General features: G+C 57.6%; 1 protein-coding gene across 5 annotated transcripts in view; it reads left to right on the top strand.

The window, feature by feature from the left end:
* The window catches only part of CXXC5 (CXXC finger protein 5), a 38734-nt gene extending 22139 nt beyond the window's left edge, over positions 1-16595 (top strand). For 3 of the 5 annotated variants that reach the window (XM_079319507.1, XM_079319505.1, XM_079319508.1), the window contains exons 2-3: positions 9777-10851; positions 15527-16595. In XM_079319507.1, the coding sequence (XP_079175633.1) occupies positions 10066-10851; positions 15527-15571 (831 nt within the window). In that variant the 5' untranslated portion in view covers positions 9777-10065 and the 3' untranslated portion in view covers positions 15572-16595. Of the gene's footprint in view, positions 1-9640; positions 9662-9776; positions 10936-15526 lie in introns of those variants that run through there. The other 2 variants (XM_079319506.1, XR_013776090.1) reach the window with 2 other exon arrangements.
* Positions 16596-23182: the final 6587 nt, after the last annotated feature.

Genomic DNA, 23182 nt, shown 5'->3' on the forward strand with positions numbered 1-23182 from the left:
GCAGCAAGTATCCCAATCCTCTGGCACCCAATGTCTTGGACAGCACCCTCCCCCATGCCAGGGCTCCAGAACTGTCCTTGTGCTCAGCACCTTCCAGCCTGCTCGCCTCTGCTGCCTAGAGTTGTCCTGGGCTCTCTGGTTCCATCCCCAGTTCCCCCAGCAGGATCTGGCTTGCAGCAGGGGTCAGTCACCTGTCATGTCTTGGGGAGCAGGAAGGTCTTGGGGTGTACAGCAGTGAATTCAGCTTGTGACTGAGCTAGAGAGCACCAGGGTTTGCTCTGTGTTATTCTGGATCTAAAAGGAAAAAAAAAAAAAAAAAGGATTGCTCTTTCCCAGTTCCTGCATTTCCTGAGAGCAGCCTAGCTCCTAGCTTATCTTCAGACAGCCTCAGGGGTATTCCCTGGGAGTTTGGGAGTTTAATCAGGCATTGCTGGGGCATGTGAACTCTGCGGCGAGTCGCCGTTCCCAGGGAGGGGAGCGCCTCTCGCAGATATTTGGGTTGGCGTGCCTGGGCTGGGGGCTGGGCTGGCTGGGAACTCACTGCTGCTTTTCCTGGGGATGTGACTGGGAATGGCTGGGGGTGAGACCTGCCTGTCTGGGGGCACTGGGGATGCTGTGGGCAGGGTGGGTTCCCCTGGACATCCCCGTGGCGGGGCTGCCTGGGCTTTGCTGAGCTCCTTTGGACCTTTCATCCCCTCCAGCCCTGCCTCTGCCACCTGCCTCTTTTCCTTTCAAACCCATGGGTTTTCTTTGTAGCATGCTAGGCAAGAGCTTCTGGTCCCCACCAGCTTTCCTGATTATGACCTGGCACCCTTCTTCTGGCCCCTCTGGCCATAACCTGGCCCTGCTGCTGGTTTTATTTGGGGTGATTTTGCACTGGGCAGAGAATGTGAATTCCAGTGGAAATGCCCGATACCGGGCTCTGCTTCACCGGTGGAATCGAGGGCTTTGTTGCTGGCTCTTTTGCAGGCAGTATTTCTTTTTTTGGGGGCTGGATATATTTCTGGCAAGTAAAATGACGGATGCTCTGTTTCGTTTCCAGTGGCAGCGTTTCAGATTCCTTGCTCCAGGGCAGGAGCCGAGCGAACTCCGATTCCAGAGCAGCTCTGGTACCTTGGCAGCTTAAAGGCCACGGGGTTTGCTTGAGTGACAAGCGGTGCTGAGCGTGGGGAAAGCTTGGGAGAGGCAGTTTTGTGCTCATGCCTTCCATCTCTTGTAGGAGAGAGATCCCACGGAGCAGGGAGGCATCTTTATCCTGTCTTCCTGCTCTGCAGGCAAATTGGGAGGTGGTGGAAAGACATGGAGAAGGATGGCAAGCCCTGCCTTGAGGGGATACTCATTGAATCACTGCTGGGGAGATGGAGAGAAGCACAGTCTTGAGGCATTTCTGTGTCTCCTCCCTAGGAACATCCTCTGGATGCTCTTAGCCCAGCTCTGCCTCCCCTTGTACCTGTCTCAGAAGGATAGAATCATAGAATCATGGAATGGTTTGGGTTGGAAGGGACCTTAAAGCTCATCTCATTCCAACCCCCTGCCATGGGCAGGGACACCTTTCACTATCCCAGGTTTCTCCAAACCACATCCAGCCTGGTCTTGGACACTTCCAGGGATCCAGAGGCAGCTTCTTTGGGTGATCTGTTCCAGTGTCTCACTAGTGCCTCTCTGGTGATCCAGGTGTGGATCTCAGGGGCTGGCTGAGCTGCACCCTGCAATGTTGGTGAGCTCCAAGCTACCAGGAAGGACAGGACCTGCCAGCAGGGCTGGCCTCCAGTGGGGATGCTGCGGGGATGCTGCAGTGCTGGGAATGAGGTGTGAGGAATGGGAGTTCACAGCCCAGGGGGTCAGGGCAGGTCAGGAATTTATCTTCCTGAAGCTACCCAGCTTTTTTTTGGCCTGTCTGCATGAGAGACACGTGTGGGTCTGTGGGCAGGGTTTGCCCATCCCTCAGGAACTCCCTTGCACTTGGTTTTGGTGACAGAGAGAATCCTGACTGCTGCCTGCCTCCCAGAACCTGAACCCCAAAACCTCTCAAGCCTCTCTGGCCCACTGGGCTTACTGGAAGCAACTCCTGTGGGCACCAGTGGGGATGGGATGGTGCCAGCCCCATCAGTGTGGTGAGTTTTGGCTGTGCTCAGCAAGGCTGTGAGGCTGGGAAGAGACCGACTCGCACTCCCTGAGGGCTGTGGGGTGCCTCACTGCCCCCTCCCAAAGCTGAGCTGGTCTTCCCCCTCCAAACCCTGGCCAAGCAGCCTTCCTCCCCTTTCTCTTCTTCCTCCTATTTCCCTCCTGCCAGCGAGGCCAAGCAAAACGTGGTGCTGACCAAAAATAACAACCGCCGGCAGATCCAGACAATGGATAAAGCCCCGGTGAGGGCGAGGGCGACCCGAATCCTCCCAGAGGAAGACGGGATTATTCCCGTCCTCCCAGACATCTGTCAATAGCTGCCGGCTGCGGACCCGCTCTCCGACAGGGCCGCCGCCTTCCTGCTGGGAAAAGTGCTCCTTCCAAAGTGGTTGCCTTCAGGAGCAGGGGTTGTGGGCACTTGGGGTGGGGTCTCATCACTGAGCACCATCAGGTCCCCACCACCCATTAATGGCCAAACTCAAATGCACTGAGCTGGACCCAGAGCTCTCAAGTGGTGACAGAGACACAGGTGTTGGCATGGGCACTGATAGATTTGGGCACTGCTGGAGGTGGCACTTGTGGTGGCACTGATGGATTTGGGAACTGATAGAGGTGACACTTGGAGGTGGCACGAATAGATAGGGCACCATTGGGGGTGACACTTGGAGGTGGCACTTATAGACTGGAATACCACTGAAGGTGGCACTGATGGCTTTGGGGCTCTTTGCCATCCAGTATTCCCATGAGACTGTGCCTACAACTTTTCCCCTAGTTCTCAGTTACCTTCCCCTCACTCTGCCTATGCCAATGGGTCTCTCCATGACTTGGTTGTCGTTCAGACCCCAAGTAATTGATGCTGTAATCGCCCCATCTGTTAACAGAGCTATTCACACATCCTAGCTATGGGCAGGCATGTGTGGGTCTCCCCTTCAAAGCCACCTTCAGCCCCCCACCTCTTTGGGTGTTCTGCTAGGATGCTCATTGTTGTTGACAGCCCACCTGTCCCCAGTGCCCTGGGGTCATTCTGCCTGGTCCCCTGGCCTCACAGCCCTCAATCACCTTGGGGACCCCACTTGGTGGGCAGAACATAGGGAACCAGTTGGGCCAAAGAGTCCCTGCAGGAAGGTCTGGAGGGGGCTTGCAGAGGGCAGGGGGGCTGTGCTGGGCTGGGATTGATGGCGCATCTCCGGGCGATGCCAAGCCGGGGGGAGTGGGCGAGCGGCAGAGCCGTGCCACGGCGCGTGAATGTCAGATGCTGCTTGGCTGCGAGCTGGGCTCGTGCGAGAGCAGATCTGTTCAATCCCATTTGGAGAGGGGGGAGAGGCGGGGGGGGGCTCTTCCCCAGGCTCAATCTGGTAGGTTTTAGTTACAGTCGTTTTAGGATTTGGGCAGCGAATTGGTGCAGCTTTGGCACGGGGGGGATGGATGAGCACCGAGGCTGCCAAGCCTCCCTCATCCCCCGGAATTGGGGAAGGGGGGCACCACGCAGGTGGGTGCAGCCCCCGGGCTGAGCAGCGTGGCCGTCACCCGGCTCTGGGCAGCAGCTGGGCGAGTGGAGGAGGGGAGGAGGTGCTGGCGCTGTCCGCAGGGCACCCGCAGCCCTGCAATGCTCGGGTGGACGCTTCAAATCGCGTTATCTCCATAACCGCCCGGCTCTGGCCGCTCCGAGTGGCAGCGGAGATAAGTGGATTTCTAGGGAGCGCCTGGTCGTCTGACATTTAAGACTCCTTAATCCATAACCACCACCCCGCGGAGGCAGGACCAGCCACAGTTCCCAGCTGGGGCAGCCCCGGGAGCGGGTCGGTCCCTGTGGTTCAAGGATGTGCACGGAGGCCCTGGGCATTTCCTTGTCCTCTCCACGATGATAAAAGTCCAGGGCACATTGGTGATAGGCTCTGGGGTGTCGCCTGAGTCAGGCATCCGGGTGTGGCTCTGCTGGCAGATTTGGAAGCCTGCAGCAGCCTTGTGGCTACATGGAAAAATCCAGCACAGTGGGAAAAAATATGTCCTTGCAGGATCCCTGGTGGAGGGAGCCCACCTGGGGAGGTGGCATCACCTCCTGTCTGCTCAGCAGGATGTGGCATGGCCTCACCATGCTGTCCCTGAGGATGTGCCTGGCAGGACACATCCTGGCCCACCTTGTGTATGTGTCCAGAGTTGCTCCTGGGGGACATCACCGGGGCTGAGCGGCTGCCTGTGAGAAGGAGACGGGTGAAAGCCACTCTGTGCACCGTGATGATTTGCCATCTGCTTCCAGGGCAAGCTCCAGATGCTGGATTTAATCTTCCATAGCCTTTTTAATTCAGGAGTTGGCTTCTTAACATCCCTCAGTGCCACCTCGGCAGCAGAGACACGCAGAGTGGCTGCCATGACTGGCCCTTCGAAGGATGTTCTGGAGCACAGGAGATGAACTATGTCCGTGTGAGTTGCCCATCTGGCAACCTGTCATACCTTGACCTGTCATACCTCTGGCTCTTTCACCCACCCAGAGTGAGCCTGAGCATGCTCAGCACTGTCCAAACCTCCCCCATTCCTGGGAGTCCTCTCTTGATGTCTGGAGAAAAGGTGGTGGGTCATGGTAACTTCCATGGTACACCCAGGAGTGGATCTTCTGGCTGGACCAGTTTTTGGGAGGATGAATGCAGAGAGCAGAGCTTGGGGGCTGTTGGGTTGACAGAGGTGGTGGCTTGCAAATAACAGGCTTGTCTTTGCCTCAGGCACCTGGTTATCAGGCACCATGGATGGTCCTGATCATCAGCCTTGGGAAATCATGGATTGATCTCTCTCTTGGTTAACCTGCTGCTGGACATCTGGCTGGTGAGGCTGTGATAAGACATCTACGCCTGTTTCAGCTGACCTGTGTCACCTGGTGGAGGGAACAGCAGGTTTGCCTGTGCTGCAGAAATGGGCACCTGGAAGCTGAATCAGCTGTTGTGGTGCTGGGGTTGGAGTTGCTGTGAACCTTGTTCTGGTGGGGCTTGTTCTCCTGATCCTTTGACCTGGGTTGCTGCTGGACCTTCTGGCTTGTGACAGTGCTACAGGGCCGTGCTGCTGTTCTACCCACTGGGTGTCTCATCCCAGGATGTGTTTCAGACACCAGGCTGCCTCCAGGGTGTTGCTGTGGCCCCTGCTCCTGGCCATCTCAAGGTCCTGTCCACTGCTGGCCAGGGCAGCTGGGGAGCACAGGGACCATGTCCAGCCCCTCTTTGGAGCTGCAAGGGGAAGCAGCCTCCCTTTACCTACATCTTTCCTGGGATGCCTTCGAGAGGGGCACGTGCTGGTGGTGGGCACCCTACGGTGGTCAGTCCATGGCACGGCTGAGTCTGTCTGTCTGTTCATGCATCGCCAGGGAGTGATGGTGTGGGGAGGAGGTGAGGGCCATGGTGGACGGGCAGCCACGCAGCGAGGGGGAGGAAGTGGGGACAAAAACGCGGCAGAGGGGACAATTGCAGCCTTTCTCCAGGCTGAAAAGACGCCGGGGTCCCTTCCGTCCTCGTCCTCCGTCTGCTGCGGGCGGACAAAGCCACCGCCCCCAGTGCCCACCCAGCGCCCAGGGATTAGAAAAAAGGCGAATTTCGATTTTCTCCTTTTGTTTCCGGAGCCCGGGAGCAGCTCGGCTTCAGCTTTGCTGTTTCTCCTCCCTTTACGCCGTGTCTGTGCACGGCTGACCAGCCGGCAGCTTTTCTGGAAGGAGGGTGATTTATTTAAAATTAAAGGAAAGCAGAAGTTCTTTCTTGAAGATGAGACTTTTTAGGTCGGCGGGAGCTGATGGCTTTCCAGCCATGCAGCGAAAACACAGGGGAGCCAGCTGGAATTTGCAGCTTGTCATTTTTTTAGGAGAAGCGAAGCTCATCTCCTGCTCCCCTCTGACAGTGAATGGTGCCTGCAGCTGGGGGGACTCTCAGTCCATTGGCTGGCAGGGGTTTTTCTGGACCACCAGAGATGATCCTTTTGCAACCTTTATTTATTTTGGCATTGTCAGGACTATTGCAGAGCAGTCCCCTGTGTGCTGGGGTGCAGGGAGCCCTGGGGCAGATAAAGGAGGTGAGGGGTGGTGTGGTGCTGAAGCTGGGAGCGGAGAGCTGAAGAGGAGTTTCCCATTTTTTCCCCCCCTAGGGCCATGGGAGAGCACAGCTGCCTTGCCCCATCTGAGCATCCCAGGCTGGTGGGAGGCAGGTATTTAAGGTGACCCATGGAAATAATAGAATCACAAGATGGTTTGGGTTTGAAGTACCCTTACAGATCTCATTCCATCCCCTGCCATGGGCAGGGACATGTTTTACTAGACCAGGTTACTCCAAACCCTGGAGTAAGTGCCTAACCCTCCAACCTGCCCTATAACATTTCCGGGGATGAGGTAGCCACAGCTTCTCAGGGCAACATGTTCCACAGGTGCCCTCCCTCACCTGGGATCCCCTGGCCTTTGGACCCTGGACCTGGCAGGAGGCTGGTTGTAGGGGAAAAACGGTGTCCTGCAAAGGGCTGGGAACCCCGGGGTGTGGGCTGGGGCCTCCGACCTTGGTGGTGTCCCCTTGAACCCTGGCGTCCCTCCAGGCTGTTAAGCTGCCCCGTGCAAAGACCCGGGCGAGGGAGCCCATCACGTGCGCCTTAATGCGGCGGCCGGGACTAAGCACCTTCTGACAGGGACCCAGATGACGCTGCCCGGCGCCTTCCCCGAGGGATGGGGGCCGGAAAAGGGGCAGGAACGGGACGGGGGGGGGGGGCCGTCTTTACTCGGGTCAATCATAAAGAAGGGATTAAGATCATTAATTCCTCCCCCCGCTGCAATTAACGACGGGGCCGGGCAGCGGCTGGCGAGGAGCAGCGATCGCTGCTGTGCTGGGTGGTCCCACGGTGCAGGGTGGGGGACCCCGCCTGTAATGCGAGCTAGGCACGTACCCCCAGCACCCCGGCGTGGGGACAGTGCGGGGACAGAGCCGCCCCAGCTGGCACGGCCGCGGTGTCCGGCGCCTGCTGGCGCGGTGGCCCCGGGGGCTGGAGGGCAACGCCGGGTGGCTGCAGATGGTGGGAGCTGGCGGAGGCAGAGCGGCGGCCGGGACAAAGGCGGGATTGTGCGGTGGCGCCGCTGGCACAGCTCGGCACGGCTCGGCACGGCTCGGCGCGGCGCCCCGTGCCAACAGCAGGCACTGCCTTGCGTCGCCGGGGCTGAGCGCGGCCAGGGCGCTGTGCCCGCTGCTCTGTGCGTGCGGGGGCTGCAGCGGGCAGGCTGGGCCGGGCTGAGCTGCCATAGAGGCTGCGAGCGGGGGGCATGTCCCCCCACACCATGCCCGAGTGGCACGGTGGCACCAGCCAGGGGGGCTGGACGGGATGTGTGGCTGCAGAAGGAGATGGGGACTGGTGGAAGTGGTGACCACGGCGTGGCTTCAGCTGGTGTCCTCCTCACTTTGGCACCTGGAGACCCACGCGGGCAGGACCGAGCTCTTTGCCAGGGCGGTGCAGAGCATCTCCAGCATGTCCGGCTGGACACCACCCGTAGTTCCCCGGCAGCCCCGCGGCACGGCGGCTCCGGTGGCACAGGGCGAGCGGGCCGGGTGGCGATGCCGGGGCGATCTGCAGAGCGCAGGGCGGGCGGAAGAGGCGCAGGGCCGCAGGAAAGGCGGCTCGGGCAGGCTGAGATAACACCCCCGGCGCGTTATCGCACATCCTCCGTCCGGTGCTTTTCCTGCCGCGCTCCCCGCTCCGGCCCCGCGCCCGTTGCTGTCGGCTCTGAGGTGTGACCCGTCCCAGGGTCTTAAGGGACAGGTCCCCAGCTCCCTGGCAGAGGGGACGGGTGATTCAGCTGCCTGGCAGCAGCTCGCTCATCCTCCCGGTGCTCCGTCATGCCTTTGGGGTGCAGCCCACCCCACGGCTGCCCAGCATCCCCCTGCCGGGCTGGAGCGGATGCTGGGGAAGGGCAGCCGGTCCTGCCGCCGCATCCCTCCCTCCCCACGTGGCCTGGCGAGCTCCCGGCTGGAGCCCAAGCCTTGCATCGATCGGCGCTGCATCTTAAATCCCGCAGCAGCTGAAGCAAGCGGTTTTCAGCGCCAGGGCGGGGGGGGTTTCTCCGTGGGCGAGCCGGCTCTGGCACTGGAGTGAGACACCGGGGCTGCTTCCGCAGCCGGTACCACGGCAGTTGGCACAAGGACCGTGCCCCCATCAGCGTTTTCACAGCAATGCCCAAGCGCTGTCCGTGAGAAAGGGTCTTCCTGGGCTATTGTGGGGTTCCTGGGCTTGCACTGGAGAAGGAGATACAAAGGGTGATGGATGAGCAGGAGTGGGGTGTGGGGGTTCAAGATGCCACTCACTCTACTGCATCACCCCTACACAGGAGTGAGGTTCTCAGCAGAGCTCTCCACACTTGGCCACATCCCTGTCTGGGCTCTGGAGAGGAGGGTGCCAGGATAGCCAGGATGGAGGCATGGGGTGGGCAAGGGGCCTGCTCCCAGTGCCACCCTCCCCCAGCTGCCGCTGGGGTGGGGACGTGGGTTCCTGCTCCACTAAGCCCTGCAGCTTTTCTCCTCTAAAGCCTGATTACTTGGCGGTGCCTGTGTGCGTGCGTGCTTGGGAGGGAGGAGGAGGAGGAATTTCACAACAACAAGTGTTTGCAGCCACACTGGGCCCAGCTGCCCCAGAGTCGCCCCAGGGACAGCAGCATAGCATCCGCTCCAGGAAGGCTCTTGCTGTCACTGCTGAGCCCATGGCTCTACTGGAGCAGCTGGGCATGTGTGCTGGGCATGCTGGAGCAAGGCAGGAGGTCAGCATTGGGGCTTGGAGGTGGAAGCTGTGGCTCCCTGTGAAGTTGAAGGTGGGCACTGCAGCTCCTCATGAGGCTCGGAAGTGGATGCTGCAGCTCCCTGTTTGGGTTGGAGATGGACACTGCAGCCCTTGGTGGGGTTAGGAGGTGGATACCATGGCTGTCCATGGGATTTGGAAGTGGATGGTGGAAGTGACTCAGAATTGGATGGTGCTGCTCCCTGTGGGATTTGGGGTGAACACTACAGCTGTTGGTGGGGTTTGGAGGAGGATGCTGTGGATCCCTGCATCACGTGAAGGTGGACATTGCTGCTCTCTGTGTGGCTTCCTTCCCCTGCCCAGTGCTGGCTCAGGGACAATGGTCCAGAAGGAGAAAGAGGAGGAGAAGGAGGAGAAGGGGTGCAGCCTAGCCTGAGCTGGGTGAGCAGCATCCCTGGGACTGTGGGAGCTGGGGTGTTGCCTCCATGGCGCTTGGCCTGGGGGACAAGGGTGGCTGTAGGGTGGGAGGCAGGCACCCCTTGCACGAGCTCCAGCTGCTGGCCCAGGTGCATCGCGCTGGCGCCTGCGGTCCCGTCCGGCGCGGGGCCGTGTGCCGCTGGAGCGGAGCGGGAGATGAGCCCCGTGACTTCCCTGGGGCTGCTGTCCCTGGGGGAGGAGAGCCGTGCACAGAGAGCCTTTAAGCATCACAGTGCCATTGCTACCAGGCCAGGACTTCCCCTGTGACCCCCCACTTGTGTCTGGACGGCGACCCTTTTCGAGAGCAGCGGAACGGATCTCCACCGAGGTCCGTTCCCTGGAGTTCCTTTGTTCACGGCGCTGAGATTTTCATGGCAGGGGGAGGAAGAGCTGCTTTGAAAAGCTCTTGCCAGCACTAACTCTCTTTTCTTTCCTCCTTCCAGAGCCGCGTGGTGTGTCCCAGAGCCGCAGAGTATGTCTGTGCACTGAGAGCACCCTGAGTCCTCCGCAGCCGGCGCAGGAGGAGACACCCCGTTGATGCGCGGCCCCGTCTGAGCATCCCTGGTGGCTGGTGCTACCAGAAGGGCTTTGGGGATCTTTCACTTTGGCATTGGGGTGGGTTTTTGGGGATTTGGGGTTTTGGGTTTTTTTGGTTTTTCGAATTTTTTTTTTTTTTTTTTTTTTTTTTTTTTTGAATTTTGGGGTTGGTTTGGTTGTTGTGCTCCGGGCACCATGTCAAATTCGGGCTCCCATCAAGACACTGGGAACAAGCCAGAGACGGAAAAAAATAACCAAGATGACTCTCAACCCCCTGTCAACTCCGAGAGGAGGAACAAAAGTGGAATAATAAGTGAACCTTTGAACAAAAGTCTTAAGAAGTCCCGTCCACTCTCCCACTATTCCACCTTTGGTAGCAGCAGCTCGGTAAGCGAACATTCAGAGAAAGGCAACCCCTTAGCTAATGGCAACGATGCGACTGTGGATAAAAGTCATTCTACCTCAAAGCACAAAAACATCTCTAGTATGCTGAGCAAATTAGACCGGATGTCGGAGCTCTCCTCAGAAGGACAGACCGCCCTCCAACAGTTTGCTCAGTCGACAGAAATGCTCAAAAGAGTGGTACAGGAGCATCTTCCTCTAACAAGCGAGCACGGGACTGGTATCTCTGACATGGAGGCAGTCTCAGCTGCAGAGACAATGAACGGCCCCTCTGATTTTCCTTACCTGGGGGCTTTTCCCATCAACCCAGGCCTTTTCATTATGACCCCTGCCGGCGTGTTTCTGGCAGAGAGCGCGCTCCATATGGCTGGCTTGGCAGAGTATCCCATGCAGAATGAGTTGGCATCTGCCATCAATTCGGGGAAAAAGAAACGGAAAAGATGCGGCATGTGCCCGCCCTGCCGAAGACGGATAAACTGCGAGCAGTGCAGCAGTTGTAGGAATCGCAAAACTGGCCACCAGATTTGCAAATTCCGAAAATGTGAAGAACTCAAAAAGAAGCCTTCTGCAGCACTGGAGGTAACCAGCCCCTCTCAGGCACCCTAACCCCTCCTCGGGCTGCGCTCCTGGGTTTGGATCTTGCCCTAGATAATAAAACACCTGGTACTTCTTACTTTTTTTTTTTTATTTTTCCCTTTTCCATTAACAACTCTCACCCTGAGATGTGTGCTCTGCCCAGTGCCCCCAGTCCCCACCCCCTGCTATGTACTGGGGTTGATTGGTGTGGGGAGGAGGGCTGGGGTCTCTGGGCATGCTGGACTGCACTCTCCCCTTTGCAAGCACAGGCAGCAGCAGGGCTCTGGGTTTTGGTGACAGCATCCCCTCTCCTCAGTGGGTGGCAGCTCCCTGTGCTGGGGAGCAACATCTAACCCCAGAGGAGGGCGATGACATTTTGGAGCAGACCTTGGGGTAATTGTGATGGTGAAACCTGTGGCCACAGTGCAGGCAAAGCCCAGCCCCTCAGCTCACTCAGCTCTGAGCAGGAGCACAGTGATCCCTGGTTTTGGGAGCAAGCTGCTGCAGTGTGTACTGGGCAGCATCCCCAGTGGAGTGGCTGTACTGGGTCTCCCTGGGCCAGCATCTCTCAGGAGTGCTCAGGATGAGTCCCTAAGGCAGCAGCTGGATTTCCCATGGCAGCAGTGCTGCAGTCCCCACTGACAGTGCTCTTGTTTTAGCACCCAGCAGAGCCAGGAACATCCCTGCTCCTTCTGGGGATGCCCAGGTGCCCCGGTGTCAGCCAGGTGCTCAGGCTGTCACTGCCCACCATGGCCTGCTTGTGGATGTCCTTGGCTTTGTAGGAGAGCCATTGGGTTGGGATACCACCTTGCCAAATCCACTGGGGAGAGGTGGATTCATGTGGGGACTACAGGAAAAGTCTGGTGACTTGGGTTGTGTGGGCCTGAAACTCATTGGGGGCCGTGGGCAGCTGCTGGTGCTGGGTGCTGGGGACTGGGTGCCAGCAGGGCTGGGGTGTCCCATGGACATGCTGCTGTGGCACAGCCTCCCTCTTCCTGCACACCTGGGTGTTGTGCTGAAGTGTGAACTGACCCCACTCTCAGCCATGCCAGTGTGCTTCCTCCCTCTGGTGAGCACATCCCCATGGAGAGACAGCAGAGGCTAAAAAGTCACCTGGGCATCAGCTGGATCATGCATCTTGAAACAAGGGCTTTGCCCATCCTCTGGTGGTCCCAAGGCAACCAAAGCCTGCTGCTCCCCTAGCCACGTTCTACGTTTTTCAATTAGCATCAGCTCTGAATGAATACTGAAGGGGAAAAAAAATCTATTTGGGCGGTGGGGGTGAGGAGAGGGGGACTGTGTCTTTCAAAAACCGCTGTATTGCTAAATTATATTCTTGTTCTAATTTGCTGAGTCAGTGATCTGGAAAAAGGGAGAAAGGGAAAAAAAAAGTTCATTTCTTCCAAAGAGTCCTAAAGCGGGTCAATAGACTCGGAGCTCGCAGCAGCGGAGGAGTCTCTCCCTTCTCCCAGCGCTGGGTCTGGGGGTGATAAATAGCACCAGGAGTCCATGGAACGAGCACCATTGTGACATGATAACCCATGGTCACCCCTGTGATGGGTTTCTCCATCTCACAGCTGGCTGGGAAACGGAGGCTACTGAAACAGAGTTCTGCATCTGTTAGAGTTGGCCCCCACCAGAGAGGAATCCCCAGCCCTCCTGGGCATGACCAGGTGTGTTGAGGCTCAAGAGAGATGCCACTGTGCTGGTGGGGTGATGCCTGGGCAGGTGTGGGTCTTTCCAGGGCATCACCATCCCCTTTTCATGACAGACCATCCCCTCTCTCAGAACATCCACTTGTACCCTGTGTTGTCCTTGGTAGGGTTGTACAAGACTGTTGCTGGGACAGGGACACCATGAGCCCAGCTGATGTCCCAGGTCACCTGGGTCAAAGCTGGGTTGTTAAATCTGGCTTGCCAACCAGCCTTGCTCATACATTGGGCCAACTGTAGGGCAACCACCAGCAGCTGTGCTGTGCTGGAAACCAATCTGGAGAGAGGCAGGATGCAGAGTTCCATGGACTGCTGATCCTGGTGGGGTGTCCTTGCACCACTGTACTTGATACTGGGACAGAAGGGGCCATTCAGTGGCCTTCATATGGGGCTGAATCATTCACAAGGCTTTGGGAAACCTTGTCCCTGTCTGTGGGGGGCAGTGCCATTGCCCAGGGGCAGGACAGCAACTCTGTCCTGCCACCCCTGTGTATCCAGAAGAATATCCTCAGACAGCCCAGACAGGGGTTGTAGATACAATTAAACATTGATCTAAAATCAAACAGTAAAAAAAAAATAGAATTAAACCTTTATGGCAGCATAAAAAACCGGGCTAAATCCCTCAGCAGCCGTTAAGCTTTATCTGCACATCTCCAGAGCTGAAGAACCGGTCACTGCTGGTGTCCTGCTGTGCTGGGGCTGCCTGGGGCTCTGACACCAGCCAGGTTGGGTGCTGGGAGCAGGCAGCAGCACGTCCCTGCACTGACCAGGCTCCTCTGGGCTCTGCCAGCCCCAGCAACCTGGCTGATGCTGTGGGGGCTGCTGGCCAGGTCACCCTGGGCTTGTCTGCAAGCCTGTAGGTCACATCAAGGCCACAAATAGTTGGGATTTGACTCCTCAGAGCTGTTCTCCATCCAGAGAAGCTGTGCTGAAGAGCTTTGGTGCTCTAGACAGAGCCAGTGTGGGTCACTGTCACCCTCATGTCAGCCTCACAGAGAGACATTGGCTGTGGAGGACAAGGGGTGAACATTTTAAACTGAAAGAGGATAGACTTAGCTTGGACATAAGGTAGGAATGTTTGTGATGAGGGTGTTGAGGCCCTGGCACAGGTTTCCCAGAGAAGCTGTGGCTGCCTCATCACTGGAAGTGTCCAGGGCCTGGCTGGACAGGGCTTGGAGCAGTCTGGGATAGTGGAAGGGGTTCCTGCCCATGGCAGGGGCTGGAATGAGATGAGCTTTAAGGTCTCCTCTAAACCATTCTGTGAGTCTGTGAGTGTGGGGATGAGAGATCTCTCCTGGACATCCATATTAGAGCTGGTTGTCCATCTTCCTCTAACAATAAAGGAGCAGAGGTATTTATCAGACATCTTCCAGACCCATGAGGAGCCCCGTCTCCCCTCTCCTCTGGGGTGATGGGTCTGGGTAGGTGGCCCTTACTGCAGAATCCACCCTGCTCTGCCCTGCCTGTTCTGCATTCAGCCTTGAGTGGGATCCAGTGTGGTCAGTGTGGGGTGCCACAGCCCTGTGCATGGCTGGGCACAGGCACTTGTGCCCTCCCAGATGCCTGATTGCATGTCACAGACACCTTGGGGAAGGGGTGATGCCACCCCAGCTCAGTTTGCTCCCCAGCATGGGCTGGGAGCAGAAGCAGGTGAGATCTGTCAGCAGCTTGGTGGGCACCACCATCTCTTGCCCATTCTGGCCCTTGCCCAAGCCCTGTGTTTGGGTTGTGCCTCTGAAGGGGATGTCCTCCTGCAGGGATGAGGTGCTGCTCCAGGTTTTCATTGAGGCTTGGTAGGTGTCTTGGTCCAAGAGAAGACCAGTGAGATCTGGCTGACTCCTGCATGGAATTAGGGACCAAAATGTGTCTGGTCTGGCTCTTAGGATGCTACATGAGGTGTTCCAGCCCTGCACACTCAGTATTGTGCCCCTGCTTGCCCTGTGGCAGCCAGTCTGCTGGCCCATGCCTGTTACTGCAACCTGTGGCCTCTTTCCCATTGTTGTTCCTTGCCTGTTTGGAGATTTGGGAGCTGAAGGGTCCTCCCAGGTGATTGTGTGGTGATCCTGGGGTGATTGTGTGCCTGGCTGGCACAGCTCAGCCTTGCCTGGGGGCTGTTGGCATTGAAAGATGGTGTGGTCCTTGCCTACTCCACCCATATTCCCATGAACATTGTGCAGGCTTTCCACCTCATCCAGATGGGAAATGTCCCTGGCTCTCCTTCCAGAGGACCACAGTGCTGCTGGGGCATGGCCCCACACCATCTTTCCTGGAGGTGGCTTCCAAGAGACCTTGTCCATTGTTGGGCTTTGTTGGCCGTGGGGTTGAGCCTGGTGCTCGTCCCTGTTCCCTGTGAGGTGCTGAGGTACCTGCTGGTGCCTGGGGTTGCCCTGTTGGGGTCAGGGCTGTTCCTTGGGGCTGAGCATGTCCCATGTCCTGCTCTGGTATCCTCAGTCCCATCCAGCTCCTACTCCCTGCCCCAGTTTCCATCCACATGTGCTCCTAAACCCATCTGGTGGCTCTGGGTGTCTGTCTGTCCATACCATGACAGGCACTGTGGGGCTGGCAGTGAGGGATCTGTGCTGGGCTGTGCCAGGCCATGCTGACTGCCCATGGGCTGGCCACTGTGCTCACTGCTGGCCAGAGGGGACACTGGGGGCTGTGCCACTGTGCAGCTGCAGCACGGGGACAGGGGACACGGGGATGTGGGAACAATGGCTGAGCTGCTGTGCTGCTGCCCGGCCAGGGAGGGGTCTGGCAGCAGGGGGACCCCAGTCTCCCTCCTGCTGGAAATCCTGGGATGTAGAGCTGCATCAAAGGGTGCTGAGCCTGGGCTGATCCACCCAAGGCTGGGGCTGGGGTGGGTGAGGGGTGGGTGCCCAGCCCTGGTGCTGCACACCTGTGCCAGACCCGACCTAACGCCTTGTCCCTTCTTCTTCTGTCCCCCTCCCTGTCTCTCTTCTTTCCAGAAGGTGATGCTTCCTACAGGAGCCGCGTTCAGATGGTTCCAGTAGGAACGGGAATCCCAAAGCTCTGTCATCCAAGTGCAATGTCACTGCTTGCTTGTGTTGTCTCAGGCAAGGGATTTTTGGCTGAAATGAATGGATGCACCTGTGTCTCTTTAGAACCAAAAATATTTTCTCGCAAATCTCATTCCTGTTTTTATATTTTTTTTTTTTTTTTTCTTTTTTTTTTCTTTTTTTTTTTTTTGCGTTCGTTTTAACATCTTCGAGTCCTAGTCAGACATTTAACTGCTTTTCAAATAAAAAACAAAAAAAATAATTAAAAGAAAAAAACAATGGATCTGTAAAGTACCAAGACTTAATAGACAGAGTATGGACAATCAGTTTCTTTCTGTGTTTTGGTGTTGATGTTGTTTATGTGTGAAAGATGCAGTACTTGTGTAGGGAATGTAAATTTACAGTAACCTTTTAAAATCTAGTTACTAATAAGCACTACTGTAATTTAGCACAGTTGTTTAATTGCACCCTCATTTATACTTTTTATTTGATTCTTTCCCATCATACAATAGAGTGGATAGTTTCTAGAATGCCTCAACTTCATGTTTATAAATGAGAATATGTTTAAAGCGATGTAGTATCCCTTCTCCTCGCCATTCACCTCTGGAAGTTTAACCCACAAGAGGGTCGGTATAAAAGGTGGAAGAAAACAATTGCTACACAACTGGCGGAATTCAAAAAAAGGAAAAAAAAAAGAGTAAAAAAAAGGCAAAAAAAAAAAAAGAAAGTCATTGTTAGTTTATTAATATAGAACAAGAAATGCTGCGTACAGAAAATCCTCCTAATTGCAATGGTTTACTCCTAGAAGTAATTTTTGTAAACTTACAGAAGTTAAAATCAAAATAAAACAAATATTGCAGGACCTGTGCTGAAGCAGTTACGCAAAGTGATATTTCTCTTCTGTTCACCCCCCGTCTCTCCAGCTCTCTCTCCATCATTAAATTGAAATGCTGTTTGTAATGTTTTAGCGATCCAGGCTGTTTTTGTGAATAAAATGAATGCATGTTTTGTGTCATGATTTCCAGCTTGGTTATTTCTCTCCCACCCCTGTGTCCAGCCCTCCAGGCCCCCAGCAGTGGTGGTGGCCCATGTGCCATGGTCCTGCTGGCTGTGGGGACCTCACAGTGATGATGCCACAACGTGGTGGGATGGTGTGATGAGCTGAGCTAGAGTCGCTCTGGCTGCTAAATCCTCCTGGTTAATCCTGGCAGTGACTGGGCTAAGCCAGCCTCAGTTCCTCCTGGGGATATTTCCCAGCTTGACCTGCTTGGAGTTTTACCCAGCAGTGCCAGCACAACTTGTTTTGGTGAAATAATATTAATGTGCCATGGAGAATGGCAGTGAGGCTCGTGTTGTTGGGACAAATCTAAAATGAGCTTCCAAAGGTGACTGGGCTCTGGGATGGCTTTCCAGCCTGGCCTCATGTTGGTACTGGATCAGCAGGAGCTGTCTGGGATGGAGGGGATGTTGGATGGGCTCAGCCATGGAGAAGCCATTGGGTTGGTGTTTTGGGTGCTGTGCTGGGAATCGTGCCAGGCAGGTGGGCTGGGAACCTTCTCCCAGTCCCCTGGAGGTTCTCCAGGGTCATCCCAGCCTGGCAAGAGGTAGATGTGGCTGGATCTGGCAGTGTTGGCTCTGCCTTGCTGGGAGGAGGTAGCCAGAGCCTTTGTCCCCAGCTCCAGCCAGTGTTTGGGCCAGCATCTGTTGGCCAGATGTGCACCCGGAGGAGGGGGATGATGGCAGTGCGTGGGCTCTGTCCCTGCTGGGATGGAGCAGAAAGTCCTTGGGGAAAACTGCCCCAAATGCCCTCTCCAGCAGCATTTCCCCCAGCTGCTCGTGCAGCTCCGGGTGGTTTGGAGCCCAGGCACCCCATGATAGCAGTGCCTGCACCCAGGGCTGTGTGTGGGAACGACTGCAGCACATGGTGGCAGTGATGGAGCTGGGCAGTGTGGTGAGTGACACAGCTCAAGGCCTGCAGGGACAGCCAGTCAGCCCCTGGTCGTGCCCCAGCAGGGCTCTGGTGCGTGGCTCTGCTCCCACCAGGGTGGCAGTGGCTGGGGAGCTGCTGGGAGCTGGTTCCCAACCACTGTGGCTCACACAGCCGAAAGCACTTAGCAGGAATGTAGCAGGGCTGTTATGGGAAAAAGGAGTCTGGCTGGTTTCTTTACAACTGTGGCTAAGGGTTGGGGCTGTGTGAGGGCACAGTCCTGGCCCCATGCTGGGAGTGTCCTGGGGAGCAGCACAGAGCCCCTTCTTCAGCCCTGATCCTCTGGGGAGCTGCAAGGGGGGGCTGCTTTATCCCACAGCTGGGGCTGGGGACTGCTGGGAATGTCACCCTGGTCTGGCTGTGCCACCCAAACAGGGCTGTGCTTGGGGCTGTTGGCATGGAGTAATGCTTGGGGAATTGCCATCATGCCACCATGCCACACACCATGGGCATTAGCAGGGAGATGGGCACTGGCAGGGAAGGAGAGTGATAGCAGAGATGGAGCTGCCAGGGAGGACATGGACATCAGCAGGGCACAAAGAGAGCAGGGACTCCCCTATGCAGGAAAACAGGTTTGGGAGTAAAGAACCACATGTGGGATTCAAACCCTGCCTGTGAGTGGAAAGGTGGGATATGGTGTGCTGGGTGCCCTCCACCCCAATTCCAGCTCACCCCCGTGCTGGGCTGCAGCTCTGCCTCCCAGGTGAGTGTAGGAGGATGGCCCTGTGCTGGAGCCTTGCCTAACGAGCAGGACCTCAGGCATCCCCCGAGGGTGAGCCCATCCCCTCCATGCTCACCCTCCTCAGGCACAACCCCGGTGCTGGGCCATCCCCACAGCTGCTGCTGGGGAAGTGGCACCCAGGGCTGCTGTCCCCAGGGTGCCCGCTGGCAGCCAGGTGACACAGGGCACATGGGATGATGATAACGAGCTCAGCACGGCGCTGAGGGACAACCCTGGGCGCTACCACAAGGGCTGGCCTCGAGTCTCTCTTAATTAACATCCTCATTAAACAGACTTAGCAGAAGGGCAACCAAACCTGCCTGTGGCCCTAGGGCGTGCTGTCACAGAGGGCACAGCCGTGTCCCCATCCCTGCCTGGCCTTGGCGGCACGGGAAGTGCCAGAGCCTGGTGCAGGGCTGGTCCAGCGGCGATGCCAGCGGTGTTTTCCATGTGGAGTGGCCAGGCTAGGACAGGATCGACTCTGGGGCAGCAGGAGATGGAACCTCCACAGCGGTGCCAGAGACATGTCCTGTTCTGTCACAGGGGCACCCCAGCACTCTGTGGGGTGCCGGGCTCGGTGCGGGGTGTCCCCATTCCGTGCCCCTGTGCTGGGTCCCAGCCCGGTGCTGTGAGCTGGTGGCCTCGTCCCGCCGTGTCCCCCGGGCTGCAATTAGCGGGCTGACCCCGGGCTGACCTGCCCCCCCGGCCTGGGCATGGGGCAGGATGCAGGAAGCGCCGAACAAAATGTGCTTCAGCTGAGCCGGATGGCGAGTCCGCCGTGAGCGCCGCCGGCCAGGCGTGACCTCCGGCCGGCAGCGCGGGGACACGGCGGGGACACTGCGGGGACACTGCAGGGACACTGCGGGGACACTGCAGGGACACCGGGACACGGCTGCTTCCATCCCACTGCAGGGACACCGGGACACGGCTGCTCCCATCCCACTGCGGGAACACTGCGGGGACACCGCAGGGACACTGCGGGGACACCGGGACACAGCTGTTCCCACCGCGGGGACACCCAGGGGACGGCGGCTCGGCAGCGGAGGCTGCAGGACCTTGGCGCTGCGGTGGGAATCTCCATGAGCACCGAGTCCTGCTTGCTGGGAGGGGACCCAGGTGACACCCGCCACTGCAGTGGGAGGTGGGGATGGTGGGATCAGGTTTCCTTGGTAGGGACACATGACAGCCCCGGTGCCAGGTGTTAGAGCCATCCAGCATCTCCAACACGGCTGGGCGTGGTAGGTGCCTCCCAGCATGTCCTGGCTGAGCTGACACCAGTTTGGTTGGGGTTTTGGCAGCCCCAGAGCAGCTGGATGGGACTGATGCAGGTGTCCTGAGGGTCCCCAGGCATGGGCAGCTGTGGAGGATGCTCGCTGTGACACATCTGGCTTGGCTCAGGCTGGAGGCTGGGGCTGCTGGGACAGCTCAGTTGGGACCATTCATCTCAATAAGCCTCCCAAGTTCTGCTCCCCACAGCTGGCCAGGTGACCTTCCCTGTGTCACACACATCATGGCAGCTTTCCAGGCCAATTTCCAGCCTAGGCTGAAGTTCTTCCAAAAGGTTATAGAGTTTTTGAATTTGGGCTAAGGATGTCTCTTTTCACATTCCCCATTGGGAATGAGCTCTGGGTTGGCTTCTTCCCCACAAATGTCCCATGCTGGGTGTGGGACAGGGGAGGAGGATCCCACAAAGTCTATGGGATGCTGTGTTGTCTCTGCACCAGAGCAAGACTGAAAAGGGCTTTTCTCAGGGAAGAGGAGCCATGGGAGATCCTTTATCCATGATAAAAGCTTGACATCCACATCACATCACCTCTGGGAATTCCAGAATTCCTGACTACTGCCACACACTGAGATCTCCCCATGCCTGAGCTGGGGCAGGAGGATGTTTACCCAGCAGCATCCTTGGAAAAAACCCTCTAGGTGGAAGCTGACACCCATTCCTGCATCCCGCCAGCCCACCCTGGGATGAGCTGTGTCCCCAGCAAGGCAAAGCTGCGGCTCCAGCTGGCCAAGGGCCCTGGCTGGCCGCCCTGCTGCGGCTCTGCAGGAGGCTGGGGATGTCACTGCAGCCATCACTGGGTGGTTTCTGCACAGGAACTGCCTGAGCTCCTCCTGCCCTGGGGACCAGAGCACCACCAGGTCTGGCATCCTGCCTGCAGCTCCACGGTGCTGCCTCCATGGAGAAGCTGTCTTGGTTTGGGGTGTCAGGTCCCCCCCATGACCCCACAGAGCGGGTGACTGTGTGTGGTGTGCCAGCTGTGCCAGCATGAAGGAGGACAGCTCTTCCACTCCCAGCTCCTTCAGCCCCAGCAGAGAACCACAACACCCAGCACCCCAGGGCTGCAGGCAGCCAGGACTGTTCAGCCTTGTTGAGCCATGGTACTCCTGTTTTTGATCACCATCAATGCCTGATTATTCCTGATGATGCTCCCTGATCCGTGCTGCTCTCCAGCCACGGCTGCTGGCTGCAAAGCCCACGCCAAGCCACGGCAACTCCCGCTTAATCAGGGGCTGGCTGCTGTGCCAAGGCCGGTTCCAGCACTGCGTCAAGATGCTTTAAGGCCAGAGGAGTCAGGATTTGTGAGAAATAGGTCGGCCTGTGACAGCAGAAGGAGCTGCTCGGTGCAAAGGCGCTGCTATCGGGCAGGGAGGCGGCAGCTGGCGCGGCGGGAGCCCGCAGCCCCTGGCTGACGGTGACAGTGGCTGAGCAGGGCTGAGCTGAGGTGACAGGTACCACCCGTCCCAGCTGGGGGTGTGCAGCCTGCAGCCTGCCTCGCTTTTGGCCAGCCATCGGTGCTGACAGCCCTGCTGAAGCATCAGTCTGGGGAATGGGGAATTGTGCTCTGCCCCCACCAAAATGCTGGGAGTGGATGTAGTGCTGGTGGATGTGTCCAGATGGTATCACGGGTAGTGGGGACGCAGGACCAGGCTGCTGTGTCCTGCAGCCCCCCTTGCACCTCTGACCCAGGGCTGGAGCATGAGATGCCTGTGGGGAAGGAAGGATGCCTTGCCCTCTCCTGCCTTGCCTCTGAGCCCCCTGGGCTGGCTTCTCCTGCAGCCCCTCTCCCTGAGCCCAAGACAGCCTGGGGCAGGCCTATCAGGGATGGAGGAGCTGCTGGGCCTGTACTGTTGGCAAACCCATGAACCAATGAGTGATTAGAGCAGATTCTTCTAAACCCAGGATGGCTTCAGAAACAGGGGGAGCATAGATGAGACCTCCCAAATCATTAAAATGGTCCATCTGGTCCCACCTGCCTTCTGGCTTTGCCTGTTCTCCTGCTTCTTGTTGAAGAGGAATGGTGCCCAGGGTGTTCCACAAGGCCACCTCCTGCCATGAGGATTCCCTGTGGACAAGAACACAAGAGCAGGACAACCTTCCCCTCTCATCCCTGCACTTGCCAGACCACAGCAGCATTTTCCCCTGGCAGAACCCTGGGTTTCTCCATCTCCCCACATACCCTTGTCACTGAGGTGTCACCCTCTTGTCTTTGGGGGGCTTGGGAGTGGGCAGGGGGTGATGCCAATACCCACCTGCCTTCTGTCCTGGCAGCTGGGACTGCAGCAGAGTCAGCCAAGCCCACCCTCAGCAGCCAAGGGCTGATGCCTCCATCAGTACATCCTGCTTGACCTTTACAGTCATTAATTTCTGCATTTTACCTCATGTACTGGCCCTGTGCTTGCTGAGGCCCCACCTGCTGTGGGCAGCAATACCGCCAGCAGTGGTGTGGCACTGACCCTGCCCAGCTGCAGCAGAGCTCATTTTCCAGCTCTAGGACTGCACTAGGCAGGAACTATGCCCTTGAAGATCTTGCAGGTCTTGCACCTCTCTCTGGCAGAGCTGGACCCTGGCAGTGAGCAGGAGTGCTTGGCACAGCCCAGCACCTCTCAGCTGTGCCCTGTCACCCTCTGGGTGCTCAGGTGGCATCACTGCCACTGCCATCCTTCCACCTTGCCACCATGGACACAGGTCTCCTGCCAGGTGACCTGAGCACCAGCCAGTGGGAGATGCTCCTCCAGCAATATTCACTCTCTGAGCAAGAGACACCCTTCTCCTCTCTTTGTTTTTTCCTGGTGTTTTAACCTGAAGCAGGTGGGGTGAAACCAGCCTGGGGCAGGTCCCATGTGTGTGCTCCCCTCTCCCTGCAGTGAGGAATGGGGTGCAGGCCCTGGGCTTGCACTGAGCCCCATCTTCTGCCTCTCTGCTGGGCTGGAGGGCTCCACCAGCAGCACGGTTCACTGCCTTGCTGTGAGTCCTGACATTTCTCCACCGAGACAGCCACAGGGGGAGGTATAAACTGGCAAGTGTGTATGTGATGGGGGCTCCCTGTCTGTCCCCCAGCTCCAGTCCATGGAGTGCCTGAGCTGGCTGGTGACCCTGTCACCTCTGCTGAAGCAGGGTTTGGCCGTGGTGCCTTCCAGGAGCGTGGCAGGGGGTGATGCTGCAGGGCAGCTGAGGAGGCAGAACCACTCCTGGGAGCTTGGGGCCAATGTGGGGGAAGGGGCCGGGGCAGGGCAAGACATGAGGGGATGGGGAGTGCACAGGGAAAGAGAGAATACCCTTTAGGCTGAGGAATGAGAGAAAAGAGGAGGAGAAGAGGTGAGAAATGGGGGTGGGAAAGGGACACAGCAGAGATGGGAATCCTTGGAGAAAACACAATCTGTTGGGTGAGGGAATGGTGGAGATTTGGCTGCTCCCACATCCCACCAGCCCCCCCATGAGATGGGCCACCAGGGACCCCCATTTAAGCCCCAAGTGCAAGATGGGCAGCAAGTCAGGGCTGTGCCTCCAGAGAGAGCAGTGCCAAGGGCTGGGAGATGCCCACAGGCATCCCAGTGATGGGTGTTGTCCTGCTCCCACCCTGGGGACACTCTGCACCCCGGGCCAGCTCCCCAG

Source organism: Erithacus rubecula (assembly GCF_903797595.1).
Source record: "Erithacus rubecula genome assembly, chromosome: 16".
NCBI classification, from domain to species: domain Eukaryota; kingdom Metazoa; phylum Chordata; class Aves; order Passeriformes; family Muscicapidae; genus Erithacus; species Erithacus rubecula.